Here is a 15500-nt window from a genome sequence, read left to right on the forward strand (position 1 = left end):
GGGGGGGGGAGGAAAGTGTTTATTTTTGTACCTTGATTTTTATTTTATTGCATAATGATTTTGAAGAGAAAGCGATGACTGAGAGCAAACTCAACAATAAACAAAACAAAATTTGCAACAAAATCAACAACACATCGTTTTCAGTTGATTCAGTTGCCACGAAAAATGTGATGTTGTGGAATATTATACTTTAGGCGAAATAGCTGAGAATTTTTCCTGTCGTCGTGCTTTACTCTGCTCTTCAGCCCTTGGCTCACACTCATACACCCACCCCCTATCCCTCCCTTCTCCACCCCCTCCCCCATCATGTCCCGGTCAGCTCAGCCTCATCACTTATTAATTCCTTATTTGGCCAAATCAAACAAATGTCCGTACAAAGGCCGGCTGGTCAGTTGGTGTCGAGCGCCACATCGTAAATTAATGAAATCTGTGAATGGGTCACACTCCATTACAGCCAGGGCGTGGTGTGGCGTGGCGGGCGAATCGCTTCTGAATAATTTACAAGACTTCCAAGGGCCATGTGAGCACGGGCGCCAGCGGCCATGGCAAAGGGGACATCAATTAAAAGTGTTAGGGTGGGGCGACCTTTTCGTAAATTGGGGAAAGAGGTGCACACAAGTTCAACTTTTCGCTGGCTGAACCCACTGATCGCCGCAGCTTGACATGCCCACTACTGTATATCGATGCATCGCCACTGGTGTACATGTGCCTCTTGCTTGCACACTACTTTTCAGACAAAAAGTCAATTTTTCAACTCATTGAACATATTAAGTGCTGAACGGTCACTGTGTGTTCACGTGTGACACTCATACGTTAAATTATAGGTGAATAAGTTGCGTCCTTCACTATTTTCCGCTTGTTACAAAATGTGGGACGCAAATTAATCGAGGTAAATTGTGACGTAGTGATTATTTTTTCTCGTCAGTGAAAACAAAAAATGAAATGTAATTCCTTTACCCTCTTATTGCCAGAGAGAACTTGATACTTGACGGGCCACACTAATACTTAGTTTAAGGAACGATTTTTGTTGTGTGTGTATGTAGTGCAGAAGCGCACTCTTCGCAGTGTAAGGTGCGTCCGAAGTACTCAATAATGTACTGATGATTCGCCGCGATGAGTGCAGAGGGCCAGCGCCAGATAACGCACAAAAACTATTTCCGGTCAATTTAATCTGGAGCATCGGCAGCCCATAAATAACGAGGGGCAGGCGCGGGGAGCGGGGGCAGCGTCTCCCGGGAGACATTCGTCCAGGGGCGGCCGACGGACGGCGGTAGGGGGCGGTCGGACAGCGGTCAGGTGCCGCTGTAAAGGTTTGATGAAAATGCAGAGTCGATTTTGCTGCTCTTTTTGCACGTTTCACTTCAAGTGCATTCGGAAGAGAGGCTGGACCGCTGTCCCGATGGGTCAGCGCGAGGAAATAGATATGGTCTCCAGGGTGCTGTAACTCAAGGGAGCTGCTCTGGGACTGTGCGGTGGGGCCTGTGTCGGCGCCGCCACCGGACCGGAGCAGTTCGTTACAGCGCCGTGCCTCGCCTGCACCCTGTTTTAGCTCAGGCTGGTGCGAACGGTCCAAACTACGCTACGGCCCCATGCCCCCCCGCATAGGGCCGTGAGGGATTTAAATCCAGAATGAAAAACACGAGGCGCGTTCGCCTCGTCTTGTTCTGTCTGCATGTGGGTCTGCAGTGACACCATCACACTTCGCAGTAGTCGAGGGACCGATGGGTCGCGCACAGCTCAGAGGATTATCTCTCCTCTCTATTGCCTCTCTCCTTCCCCTTCCTCTTCTTTCCTCTCTCGGTTCCCTTTCTACCCCTTCTCTTCCCCCCTTTCTCTCTTTGTCCCTCTCGCATAGCCGATGCGCGTAGAGCGCGATTCATCAAAGACCAGATTAGCGAACTGCATGCACTGCACCGCGTGTGTGTGGGCGCGCGTGTGGTGCATCGCACTAGGGCCTCACTCGTACGGAAATTAGATTGACAACTGTCCGGATGAAATTAGTGATGCATTAGTTCTGTTCATCCGTCCGCCGCTGGCATCGCGGTCTGTCTCACCCAGAGAGAGAGAGAGAGAGAGGAGTGTTTTTTAGTGTGTGTATGTGTATGAGAGAGGGAGAGGGGGATGCGAATGCGTCCATGTGTGCCACATTGGGATCACACTGTGGGCTTAATATTGATAGGCATCTCCGGGCTTGGCCGATAATGTTATCTGATCAAAATACAAGTAAGGCACCCCACTCTTTTACCTGTAAAGGGAGATTTTGCGGGATAAAATATACACTAATGTCTGCTTTATAAATGCGGGATGCGGTCTGTGTTCCTGGTATATTTGTTTGCTGTTTTATATTTTTTCTTACGGTTGTTGCTCGAGATGTGATGAACATGATTTGTGGAGTGAGAAGCTATAGCGTTGGTTATCTGCGAAATGCTGGAGACGATGGAGCGTTGCGTTGAGTGAAAATCTTTTCGCATTATGAAAGGAATCTCATAGCCCTGTTCATGTTGAAGAGCCGCGCGGCGATGGTGACTTTTTGTCATGTGTTGTTATCGGCGTCCCGTGGTGCAGGTGGCGAGCAGGCGGCCTCGGATGTACGAGTAAATAAAGGAGGCCTCTGCTGATCCTGTGGCGAGCCGGGGGATTGGGCTGCGATCCGTCCCTCCACCCCCGCCCCTCGGCGCTCGTAAAGTTGTGGCCGAAGGGCGATCGTGCTATTGTGACAGCAGACTGCTCCCTGATTTCTGTCCGCATCTCCGCTGATCGCCTCCCCCTCCTCCTCTGCCGCCGTTCGCCTAGTGGACGACCGTCTCTTTTATTAAATGTGATCCTTTGCGATGTTTTTCGGCCCTTGCCTCTCGCCCGTGATCGTAGGAGACAACTGCAGGAATTGCCAAAACCCGCTCAGGAGAGAGAAGTTCCGAAAACAGACGACAGTTTCCCAAATAATGTCAGTGTGGCTTGTTACTGGCCATCAAGTTCAGCGGGTTGCCTATGCCTCAGTTGGCGGGCGCACGGCCCCTGTGTGAGCCTGCAGCGCTCTGCCTCTGACATCCAACACACCTGCACGTTGTGCACACTCGTGTTGGCACGGTGCTCGGCTCTGCTGATCTGTTGTGAGGTTCTGCCACGCGGTTGGAGTGGAAGGAAAACAGAGTAGAAGTGCAGGGGAGAAAATAGGGAAGGGGAGGAGAGAGGACAGCCAATATGGCTCGCTTTCAAACGCTAATCCTTCGGTGCCGTCTCAAACCGCCTGTCCCCACCCCTGTCCACTCTGCTGCTCATCTGTCCAAACAGACTGTTGGAATAATTTCATCCCCTCTATAAAATACATTAGTCATTGATTCCCTTTTCTTTTACTCGGTGCTTCGCTCCGTTTACAACCCCGTGTTGGACATAAACGACAACGTACTGAACATATATCCCTTCTCTTTTTCACCTGCATCCGGTACACGGTAAATCTACGTCGTGGTTATGGAAAAAACCAGAACGTGCTCCCGTAAGAGATGCTTGGCTGATCGGAAACCATGACGTCGTTTTTGTTTTTACTGTGTAAATTGTGAGGAAGGTTTTTCCAATACTCCCTTTTTGCAAATCTTTATTTTCCAAAGGCTCATGGTAGAGTCATTAGGTTACATTTCACTGTGTACGCCTTCCCTTATCCTACGTGGTTCCTTATTGCTGATGTTCATTTTACCGCTTCGCATTGAGAATTTCTCATCCAATCCCGTTGGTTGGTGGCGCCAAAGCCTGGCTAATAAGCCGCGGAGTGAGTGGCACGCAAGAGGTGTGTGTTTGCGCGCGCGCGCGCGCGTGTGTGTGTGTGCGCGTGCGTGCTTTCATACTCTGGCGTGTCGCTGTGTTTAGAATCCCCGCAGGAGTGGTGCGGTCTCAGGAGGAACCGCCGAGTTTGTGTGATCCGCAAAGCCGCTCTCTGCGTCTCCCCCCCCCCCTCTCTCGCCTTTGCTTCCCTTTCCCCGCTCCCTTGTCGCATCTTCCATACCGGCAGGTAATTAATTGTGATGGAAGGCTGCGCGGTGCGCAGAAGGGTTGAGGTCCTTGGGCGGCGCTAGGATTACAGCCCTATTGTTTCTTTCTAGGTCATTATTTTGAATGCGCCAAAGCGGTGGCCCTTTCCTCTCCTCCGCGCCGCTTCCCCGTCCGTAAACGAATTTCCTCCAGGGTCGCGGCGGCGTATCGAGAGGCCTCAGATGGCGCGGAATGGCGCGCCGCCGCGCAGGTGCGCCTGCACTACTAGCCGCGGCGGCAGGATTAGACGAGGCGTAGATTTTTGCCAAGTGTTATTTGCGATTAACATTGCGGGGGTTGGGAGCTCCGTATTAAAATTAAACTGCGCGCCCCCGCGCGTTTTTGGCGGGCGAGCGTCCGATGGATGTGCGTATTTCTCTAGAACGGCGGCGCCGTGGCGCTGCTGGCTTAATTATTTTCGGAGGGCGGTGGGTGGAATAAGTTAAGCGGATCAGTGGGCCGCGCCGCGCCCCGCCGCGCGCGTATAGCATTGTTTGCACCTCTGGTCACCATCTGACCAGGGATACTACCGAGTCGAGAGAGAGAGAGAGAGAGAGAGAGAGAGGGAAGAGAGATTATAGCTCGGTCGTGACGTTTTGTCCCTACCAATAATACATCCTAGATTTGCTAATGACGCTATGATAGTGAGGATTAGGGGCGGTCCCCGCCCCCGCCCCACTCGCGGTTCCCGTAGACAGGTGGCTGCTACAGCTGATGCGATTACTGGATGACTGATTCGCGGTCAAGTGATCACATTGGGTCCTTTTTCTATTTACATAATCGGCCATCGATCACGGCCAGACTCTTCTGCGGCTGAGATTATTAACATTCTGCCTCCTGTAGGAGACAATCATAATTATTATTTTAATAATCTTGCCGACAAAAAGGAGAGATGTGTCTCTTACTGCCGGAGAGGAGCGGCTGGGCCTGTCATCGGCACAGACTTCCTCATCCTGAGAATTATTAACTAAATAAAGCTCGGTGCTGCGCGTCTGACAAAGATGAGAGAGAGAGAGAGAGAGAGAGGGTCGAAAGAGAGCGGGCGAGAGAGAGGCGCACCTCCAAGGAGTCTCTCTCCTTTGATCCGGCCATAAAGCCTGGCCCGGCTGCGCCCGGCCGCGCCACTCTCCCGCTGGGCTGCAGCGGGGGGTCCGCTCCGCGCGCCAAAGGGCGACTGTGTGTTTTTGCAGATCGGGAGCAAAGGGTTGGCCCGGGGATTAGAGCCGAGCCCAGAGGGGAGCGGCGCTGACAGATGGTGGGGGTTATGTCTCCGGGCTGGCGCCCGCCCCCGCCGCCCCCTGGAGGTGCACCGCGCAGTTAAAAGCCGCCGCAGAGTGTCGGCGAAAGGTTTAAATTTTTAATTCTTAAACATTCTGGTGTGGAGCCTCTTGGAGACAAACGCGCGCCGGGCCGGCGCCGCTCAGAGGACAGCCATTAGCTCATCTCGTAAGCCTATATCAATTTCACGCTGTCGCTGCGCGTCGCGGCGCTGCGTGGTGCGACTTGGCGGGGCGTGGCTGACGCGATGCTCTCCAGGAATGTGTTTTTGTCCCGGGCGGGAGCGGCGCCCTGTCGCACCCCGACTCGCCACGCATTGCCGCGCTGCGCCCCCTTCGCCCCCTCTCTTTTACTCCCGCTGCTTTCCGTATCGCTCTCGCTCTCTCACTGATAAGGTAATTCGGATAGGGAATGCTGATCGGTCCGCCGATAAGGCCTCAAAGTATCGCCTGTCCCGCTGATTGGGTGGTCTTGTTCCTGTCGCCCCGACGCGGTGCCCGTCTGATGCGCTGCTCGGAGCCCCCCGACATGCAGCGTCGCGGCGGGGGCGCCAGTATACCTTCCTGTAAACAATAGTTATAAAATGGACCAGATAATTCTATATTGAATCGGTTTTTATCTTTTATTCCTCGGGGACATCGTCTAGTTTAAGACAGTAAATTTACACTGGCCACGCAAGTGTTGGAATGTCGCACGCTAGTAGGAGTGTGAATGCCATATATTCGTACCCTTAAGGGAGTGTAGGTGTGAATTTTCCTTTGAAATTCCATGTGTCTCCGAGGTACATTCCCATGCAGTGCCTCGATACTAGTAGTCACTTCCCAGAGAAAATAAAGATGCTCAGCCATAATGTTAAAAAAGCAGTTTTGAAGTGTTAAGTTTTAAATTTTCTTTGAATTAAGGTGCATACTAAACGATTAGGCTTAACGTTAATTAGAATTTGGTTCAAATCAGAATGACTATGATTTTATTTGCGTTCCCTTGTAGACATTCCTATAATCTGTAACACACAGTTTGCTCGCACAGGTTCCTTTCGCGCTTTTGTTGCTGTTCTTCCCCAAAATGAAGCGATCCGCATCAGGGTCTGCCAGTGGCGGTGGCGACCCGCAACCATCATCCAAGTCTGCGCGGCCTCGCGGTGCTACAGAAGTCAGGTGAGAGAGTGTTTTTACCTTCCTATCCTTCCGGGGAGAGAGGGGTGTAGCCATTCGCAAAGGCCGACACTGGTACTTCCCCCGAAGTTCCTTAGACTGTCCTTTTTTGCTTCCAGGTCATTGTGGTGCGCTGGCTGCTGGGCACACCCGGCTGACGGCTGCACCGGAGAAGATCACCGCGTGATCCCAGTCAGCGAGGCTCAGCTGGAAGCTACAACGGCCCTGGACGACACTCATCGGGCGTTCAAGGAGGCGTTGAAACTACACCAGACACGCCTGGACACCGTTTTGGAGGCCACCGATTCAATGAAATTGATGGCTCTAGTCGACTCTTATCTGGATGATGACAATTTGTGCGACTTAGACGGGGGTTGGGTGACCATCAGGCTAGCGCCTATTGCCGGTGGCCTCACTGAGGAGGAGAAAGAGTCGGTCACTGAAGCCATGACAGGTGGGGAGTTGGAGTGCGAATGGTTTAATCGTGGCCCGGAGGACGGAGCAGTGGCCGCGCAGGGTAGTTTCGACACATCGTGCATGTCAGGAGTGCTGCAGAAGCTTCCCCGATGCGTGGAAGGGCAGACGCTCCATGCCGGCTCCATCGTGTGTTTTTCCGAAGCAAGTTACGAAAACTTCTGTGTGTATGACAAGGCTGTGATAATGAGCGAAGACCACGTGCGCCGTGGACCCCGTTTATTCGGTCTGGTAACAGATGGAGGCGACGCCTTTCGTGCCACTGCCCGGTTAGACTCAGACGATAGTCATTATAACGGCATTCACAGCACCTATGGGAGTCCGGTGCATAGTGAATTTAAACAAGTGAAATTTGTTGACCTCTGACGCCGTGGCTTGAACTGTTAGCAAAGTAAGAAATGACAGTGCTCATTGTTTTAAAAACCATGTTAACAACATTATTTCTTCTTCAACCCTTCATTATTTGAAAGCCAACGCTGTTTTCGTTATTTTTAAATTGCACTCCTACCTAATACCTATTTTTTCTTCAAATATGTAGTCTGCTCATTGCAATAAAACAATTCTATCCCTCGAAGTTTATTAGTATGTGTTTCATTTCCTTTCCCGACATACTGTACAACCATATATACTGTTCGTGATCTGTTTTTTTTTTTTTTTTTTGCACAGTTTGGTTTGTTGATAAGTTTTCATGAAACCCGTCTACAAATTTACTAAATTTAATCTAAATCAATAATATTTATTACCCAGACCTGACCCCCATAGCGCTCTTGTGTTATTTGCATGACATAAATTGTGTCGCAACTTCTACCTGGCTGCACTTCATGAAATGTGTAGTCTAGGCGAGATAAAAGAACCCTTGTATCAGAAGAAATGACTTGAAAACTAGTTGCCTGAATATTGCGTTCATAGATCAGGAAATGACAGTTTTTGTTTTTATTGGGTTCGACACCTAGTTTTACCCCTTGTTGCCCGTGATCCTTATTCACCCTTAGACTATAAGCATTAATGAAGTCGCAATCATTTCTTAACAAAGATAGGTAATTACTTATAACAGTTGAAATATTCATTCACCATTAAAAACAATATTTACTTAAGTTTTAAAAAGTTTCTACTTGAACTGAAGTGCCTGCCTACTCTTAATCTAAGAGAAGTTCCATGTGGTCCCGTGCCACAAGGGAAGTGACTTGGGCACATCACTGACCAGTCCAAATCTGTGTGGTTCAAACCAGTGGCTTGGTCTTTTGCTAGCGGGACTTGGTTGTCCTTATATACTTAAATATTTAACTATAGTTAATTGGTGCACGCACAGGGTTCCCGCCGCGGACTATTGCTGCCGATTGCTGCGTACTTCCCCGAGATGGACTCAGCGAGAAAGCGGTCCGCATCGTCAGCCAGCGGCAGCGGCGACCCACAGCCACCACCGAAGGCAGTGCGACCTGCCCGTGCTGCCGGAGCCAGGTAAAAACATGCTTCCGACTTTTCCAACCCCAGTACACGACAGAACTTTCTATTGACCGCTGGTCGATATGCCCGACAGGTGACCGACGTGTCTCTATGTGTGGTATCCTTGCGGCGTGAATTCTAGAGAACATCGATGTTAAAAGGCTCCTTACAGTGCCGATCTGCTTTCAGGCCAATGTGGTGCGTGCGATGTTGGGCGCGACCGGCTGACGGCTGTACCGGAGACCACCGCATCCTCTCCGTCAAAGGGGCTCATCAAGAGGCTGCGGTGGCTCTTGCTGACACTCAGCGAGCGTTAAAGCTGTGCCAGACTCGTCTCGATACCGTTTTGGGCGCTTGCGAGCCAATCATGCTGATGGCTCAAATCGAATGGCAGGAGGATTCTGAAAACTACTGTACCTTAGAAGGAGGATGGTTGACTATCAGAATCTGCTCCATTGACGGCGTACTCACAGATGAAGAGAAAGAGGCCGTTACCGTGGCCTTGGAGGCTGGGGAGTTGGAGTGCGAATGGTCTGAGCACGGCCCGGAGGACGGTGTGGTGGCTGCGCATGGTAGTCTCGACATAGCGCGCATGGCTAAAGTGCTGCCGAAGCTACCCCGCTGCGTAGAAGGGCAGAAGCTGCACATCGGCTCAATTGTGTATTTCTCGAAGGCCCAAGGCGACTTCTATATCTATGACAAGGCTGCGTTCATCAACAAAAGTGACTTGCGTCGTGGGGCCCGTATACTCGGACGAGTGACGCAGGGAGTGGACGTGCTCCGTGTGTCCGCTAATTTAGACTCCGACGATTCGATTTACCGCGAAATGGACGTCATTTATGGGAATCCTATGACTACCCAGCTCAAGAGCGTGAAATTTGTCGAGAGCAAGGCGCATGCCTGACTTTCTGGCTTGAATTTCTAGCACTGAACTTGCACAATGGTTCCTGTTTCTGCGTGTTGTCCCATGTAAACTTTCATCTGTCCTACGTTTTTGACCTTTAAAGTGTGATTTTGTTTTTGACTAAGGTGTGACTACATGCCTATTGCATTACTTCTTGCTCCCCTTACCATGTAGCTCTTATTTTTGTGTCCATACACGCTAATTAGTAATAAAAATGCTGATATTTTCTGTTGCCTGAAGCTGTTTGTTGAAATTGAAATACTTGGAGTATTGATCAATTTCAATTTTCGACTAAAATGCCTCACTTATCCCACTTTAACTATGCTTTGGCGTACAGTTAAAATGAAAGCTTAATAATTTTACAAGAGTACAATGCGGAAAAGTTTCCAGGTTGACTTCGAACCGCGCTGCTCCACCTCCACAGCTGTGCCGTCCTCACCCTCGCTCAGCACCTCGCATGTGCTCCATCGGGGTCACCCCCCGCGGTTGACAGGAGTCCTGACGTGCTTGTCGTCGCCCGGCCCGAGCTTGTTGGCTGCGGGCCAGGGCGAGGCCCAGGCGCACCCGCGGCTCGGCTCGGCGCGCGCTAATCCTGGGCCAGGGTGGGCGCCGAGCAGCCAAAGCAGACCATTCCCATGGAGATCCTCATGAGGAGCGCGCGGGCGCGATTGAATTCCTCAGCCGGTGTCGACATGGGGCGGGCGGGCAAAAAGCAGGGGATGTCCTGCCTCACCCCCGCGGCCGCCCGCGGCCCACCTCCCCCACCGCGGGGCGCAGATGTGTGCCGATGAGTCGTAAACAAGACAAAAAGACGGCCTGCCACTAGGAGCTTTGCCTGAATGCCGTCTCTCTCTCTCTCTCTCTTTCTCTCTCTCTCTGGATGTTTTGTACGATTGAGATTGCGACGCCGCGGGAGGTTCGAAATCGCAACACCAGCGCAGAACAGATTGGCAACGCCCACCGATTGATTGGCTGTCAATAGTGATTGGGGGGCCGACGCCTCCCTGCATCTGGTTCGAGAATGGGAGAGGGATCTTGGGCAGGTCGCGGGGTGCCAAAGTGGAGCTTGTTGGCCGCCACACGACACGGCCGCCGCCGCCGCTGTAGAGAGAGACAGAGAGGGAGAGAGGGTTTGTGGTGCAGAACTACCCAACCCACCTCACAAGGCGCGCTGCGGCCCGCGGCTGCCGCTCGATGCTCGACTTCCCTGTCCACGGCCGGCGTTGCAATGGGGGCTGACATCTCCTTGCTACGCGATACCCGTCCATAAATCGGTCCCCACAATGCCTTTCGACACGTGTTGGCTGTTTCCCCCTCTCGCACAAAAAGGGTTCGGGTCAGCGAGGGGAGCGCCGCGAGCGGCGAGGCCATCATAAACAAATATTTCAATATTTCTTTCAGAGCTGTAACACGAATTTCCTGCAATTGCATGAATGCCTTGCCTCCCCCCGCTGCGACCCCAAAGCGACCCGAACGACCCGGAGGCACCCAACCTGCGCGGTGTGGACTTGTCTCCTCCCTCCTATTCGCACTAGTGATTCGCGCATATGCACGACATATTGGCAAAGAGTAAATATTGCTTTGTAATGAGGGGAAAAAAGGGTTTCTTTGTAACGGTTGGTTGATAGACTCTGCAGCTGTTTAGTTTGCCAACATTGTCTTACAGCCCATCGCGAAAAAAAGGGGTTGTCTCTGCTCATGTAAAGCGATGGATGAAATAAAATAAAATACGTAAGAAAAAAATACAGCAAGGGTAATGTATAAAAGTGTCGGCCATGAAACACTTTAAAAGGGTTGTTGTCGATGTTGTCTGCCCGGAAGGGCGGGCAGCGAGCGGAAGGGGCGGGGCAGGGTGCAGCGCGGCGGCCGTGCTGCCGGACACTCCCACTCACACACGCAACACGGCCCATTGAAAAATCCGCGACGGTCCTCCCGTGAAATCGGATCCATTGAGTCGGCACAGCGCCACGGCCTGCAGCCTAACCAGGGCGCCATGGCGTCCAACGGCCCCTGCGAATTGTGTGAGCCTCGCAGCTGTATACGATGCGCTAAAGGCATGCTCTTGTCAGCATGCCTACTAAAGTTGCCTGAGCTACTGTCCGCTACCTCCCTGGCTACCTCACTGCCGGCCGCTACCCCCTTGCGTGCGTCCGCTCCAGAAGTGTTCCTGCTAACGGCTGCTTTTGTGATTTGTGGCAGCCTTGGCCTGGGGATGATCGGCTGGAGCAGGGCGCGCTGCTAGAGGGAGGGTGGCGAGTCGGCGGCGTCCGGGCCGAAGATTTGTTTGGGGACTTACGCTTTTCGGAGGACACAATAACACTGTGTCGGTAACAAAATATTCCGATGGGCGTTTTTGACCTCCCGGTCTTCCTTCTTCCCCCCCGACTGGCGCTCCCGCCTGGCTCAGGTTACCACCGCGCCGGGGCTGCGCTGATCACATTAGCGCGGCGCAACATCGACTGGCAAATCGAGTTGTTAATCTGCTAATTGAATGTGGCGCGTGCTGGAGCCGGCCCTGGAGCCGGCGGCTGCTCCAGACAATGCACATCAAAGACGGACCGCGGCCTGCTGGAGGCGGACTCGAGGCGACCCCGAGGCCCCGACACAACTCCATTTACACCTCGGCAAACAGCGAACGCCGGGGGCATCTTCACCCCTCCCTCCCCGTTATCCGCCCTGCCTCAAACGCCCCGCGCCGGCTCGCCTGCTTGTTGAATATTGACGTATTGGAATAAGTTGCAAGTTACGAGGCATATACTAAATGGTTGTTTTCGATAGGTTTAGAGACTAGACTATTCTGGCCAAAGTCCTAACTTACTGATCAAAATTGATTTTTGATACGAAGTCGTATATAGATGAATGGGAAGTGCAGTACAACTACAAGCTGTTCGCGTAGCTCGCGGTGCATCGGTCTGCGCACCCCGCGCAGCAGCGCACCCGGCCTGCCGCTGGTAACGCGACCTCCGTAATGTGACCGCGGATATGCATTTTTCCCCTCATCCAATTTTTCCCCCGTCGATGTGCTTTACATCCTTTATCCTACTGCCGGCCGGGACCGATCATTTGAGAAAAAGTATTATTGCATGAAAAGGGAGAGGGAAGGGAGAGATGGCTCGCTGCGCGCACCACGCACCCAGACACGCACATACACGCACTCACTCTCTCTTACACATACACAGCCTCACACACACACGAACGCGCAGACAAACGGCACGTGACCGAAGGGAGCAGAGGTTGCAGGCTGCAGGTATATCGCTGCTCGGGTTACACCCAATCCCACTCACCGGGAGGCCCGCCATGCACTTCCGCGTGGAGTTGCCCCCTACCCCCCACCGCCGCCTCTCCCCGGGCGTTCGCGGGGCTGTGGCGGTGGCGTTGTGGGGTCAATCTCACTAAAAGGCCTGGAGACGGCCAGGGAACAACTCGGGTAGTCGTCAGCGCAAAGGCAGTAGTAGCTGACGTGTTGCGTAGATAAACTGTAATTGTCAAGAGTTTGTATGTTGGTTTTATTTTTAAATCGCGTTTCCTGAAATTTGTAACTTTGCCCTTTACTCTCTTTATCATCGTTTCGTCGAACCGCCAACCCTAACCAGAATCTACTCGTCGTGATTACACATCTCCCTCGTCTTTATTGCGCGACACGTGTCGGGAGGTAATTCGTACTTACCTCTCCTCTGGAGGAGACTTCGAACCCCCCCTCCCCCCGTTCCACCTCCTCTTTGCCTGGTGCTCTGCCAGACCACAGCCGCCTTTTGCCGAATTTTAAAAGTTTCTCCTTGTCGGTGCCGCCGTGCTCCAATCCAATTAGGACCCGGCGGAATAAAAATGCGTGTTTAAGGAGGGCAGTGCCCCCATCCCCCGGCTGCTACTGTATTGGATTTCTCTGGTGCGGCCAATCCGAGACGAAACCCTGCTTTTTTTTCCTTTCGGTCGAGCGGCGGCGCGCTGTTGCTTGTCTGTGTATTACCTCGGCATTAATTAACCATATTGCGCCCAACCCTTCTCCCTCCCTCGCTGTGCTTCTCTGCTGCAGCGAGACACTCTGACTTAAAGAGATCTCTGCACCTCGCATTAGGGACCAGAAGGGAGGGGGGGTTAAAGGAGCATCTCTTAAGATTTTGCGTTTGCGCCCTAATGCGGTCTTATTGGGCATTACGGAGGCCTCTGGGGGGCGACAGGCGACGCGGACCTCAGGGAGGGAGCGTGAGCTCGAAAGGAGGTTGGGCGTCGCGCCGTCCGTCTCCAGACCACTGTACTTACTGCCGCTGTGCTGTACTCCCTTGACATTTGCAGACAACTGCACCAGCCATAACGCCCCCACACCGCTGCTAACGCCGTCGAACTGGACGGCCCGGGGGAAGCAGGGCTGTGTTTGTGTGTGAGAGAGGAAGGGGGGGGGGGAGAAACGGTGCCATGGCCGTGGCCTCGGGACGCCACCCGCTTCTGTTTTGTGATAAAATGGCAAATCGTCCTTGTGCAGCTGCGGGGTGTCCGTGCGGGGGCGGGTGGGGGAGAGGGGCGCGAAACTCACTTCGCCCGAGTGTCATTCGAGGCGTGCACTTACGCCCACGCCCTTATCCCACGCAAACGCGGGTACACGCGGATGTGCGGCGATACTGAGGGTGGAAGGATTTCACACTTTTGAAGTGCGGAGAAAAACAGCAAAACAATAAGAACATTTCAAAACGAGTGCCAAATGAATCATGTATGTAGTTGAATTCGGTGGCATATGACCTGTTTGCGTTGTGTTTAGTTGACAGTGGCGAGGTTGCTGCGACAAGGCGGCGCGGCGCGGAGCGGCGGAGCGCGGCAGTGGCCCACTAAAAGGTTTCCTTTGCCAATTACAGTCGCCGACTCCGCGTTTGCGCAGCCGGCAAAAATTGAGCGTGCCACACGTGGGTCCCCGCGGCGCGGTGGGGCGCGGCGGGGCCGGCGGGGCCGGCGGGGCGGGCTAGCTCCGGGCGTGCCGAACTTTCTTTATTAAATCGCTCCGTATTAGCCCGCGCCAGGCGCGCTGCTTTCCGCATATGAGGCGGTGCGCGGCTTTACGCACTGCCTCTCCACCTCTTTCATATTTTTGTTTCTCATCGCGCCGCCGCCCCGTCCCGCCGTCATCCTCGTGCTCGTCGTCCTCCCCACCCCCGCCCCGGGGCAGTCGTATTGTCCAGGCCGCCGTGTGGGCGCGGCGCGGGGCGCCCCCGGAAGCGGAGGAGTCCTTCCGGCAAATGGAATAAAAGCGCCGCAAGGTGGAGGGGGGTAGGGGGAGGGTAGGACTGAGGAAAAGAGCGGCGGAGGAAACTTCGTTAGGAATCTATTTGCTTTTGTTGCTGATTACGGCGGCGGTCTAAGTGTCATCCACTCTCTCTCTAGCCTCTCTGTCTCTCTCTCCCTCCCTCCCGCTTCCTCTCGTGCGATATTGTTCCTTTGATGAAGGCGCGGTGACGCGAGGGCGGCCCAGCTGCGCGTAGTGTGTGTGTACGCGCGTACGATGCGAGGGCGCAGAGAGCGAGAGAGAGAGTAGTGTTGACATGGGCTGACCCATATTCCGCGACAAAAAAGGCCAGCAGCCACAAAGGACAGAGTGAGAGAGAGGGAAGAAAGGGGGGGGGGGGGAGAAGACCGGCCCAGCGCTGCTCGAAGCACGCCCGCCCAAGGACCGCTTCACGAAAAAAGTAGCATAAGGGTGTATTGAGCTGCGTCTAGGCCGCCGCACCTGGGCACTTGACGCGACTGCAGTGTATATCGACATTCATCTACCGAAATCCTTAGTCCTTTGGCCTTGCACATTTTTCTGGTCTTTTCAAAAAGAAAACATTTCCCCCCATAGTTATTTCAGAACATAAACTAAGAGTTTCAACAGAAGAAAAGTTAAAATTTGTCACTTTATGTATCGTGGAACGTTTTCTCAGGCTTGATATGCGTGCTGCGCTGGCTCCGTGTTTGTAGAAGAGAGCCTTATTGCACATCAGCTGCTGCGGCGATTCTTCGTGACGCTTTATTTGCACCAGGATATCACCGCTCTACTTTCTTTCATCAGCTCACGCCCGCACTGCCTCTCTGCCTCTCTCACTCTCTCTCTCTCTCCCCTCTACCCCTCTGACACACACGCGCGCTATGTCCAAGTCAGCGAGGCTTCACTTCATTACATACGTTGATGAAATCGCGGGACACACCCCGGCCACCACAGTTCCCTCTACGGCCTGCCGCTGCTCTTTACTTCCCCCCCC

At 53.1% G+C, this 15500-nt stretch overlaps 2 protein-coding genes across 3 annotated transcripts in view; both read left to right on the forward strand.

Moving 5' to 3' along the window:
• LOC113204121 (uncharacterized) overlaps positions 1–7500 on the forward strand; it is a 31292-nt gene extending 23792 nt beyond the window's left edge. Inside the window, exons 2-3 of one of the 2 annotated variants that reach the window (XM_026419142.2) lie at positions 6328–6455; positions 6572–7500. In XM_026419142.2, the coding sequence (XP_026274927.1) occupies positions 6364–6455; positions 6572–7292 (813 nt within the window). In that variant the 5' untranslated portion in view covers positions 6328–6363 and the 3' untranslated portion in view covers positions 7293–7500. Of the gene's footprint in view, positions 1–6314; positions 6456–6571 lie in introns of both variants that reach the window. The other variant, XM_026419143.2, reaches the window with a different exon arrangement.
• The window catches only part of LOC127748587 (uncharacterized), a gene marked incomplete in the record, with an annotated part of 33343 nt that extends 23831 nt beyond the window's left edge, over positions 1–9512 (forward strand). Inside the window, 2 exon segments of the mRNA XM_052264710.1 lie at positions 8236–8384; positions 8559–9512. Coding sequence (XP_052120670.1) covers positions 8284–8384; positions 8559–9273 — 816 coding nt within the window.
• Positions 9513–15500: the final 5988 nt, after the last annotated feature.

The sequence above is a fragment of the Frankliniella occidentalis genome, unplaced genomic scaffold, assembly GCF_000697945.3.
Source record: "Frankliniella occidentalis isolate FOCC.00 unplaced genomic scaffold, Focc_3.1 Scaffold21, whole genome shotgun sequence".
NCBI lineage: Eukaryota > Metazoa > Arthropoda > Insecta > Thysanoptera > Thripidae > Frankliniella > Frankliniella occidentalis.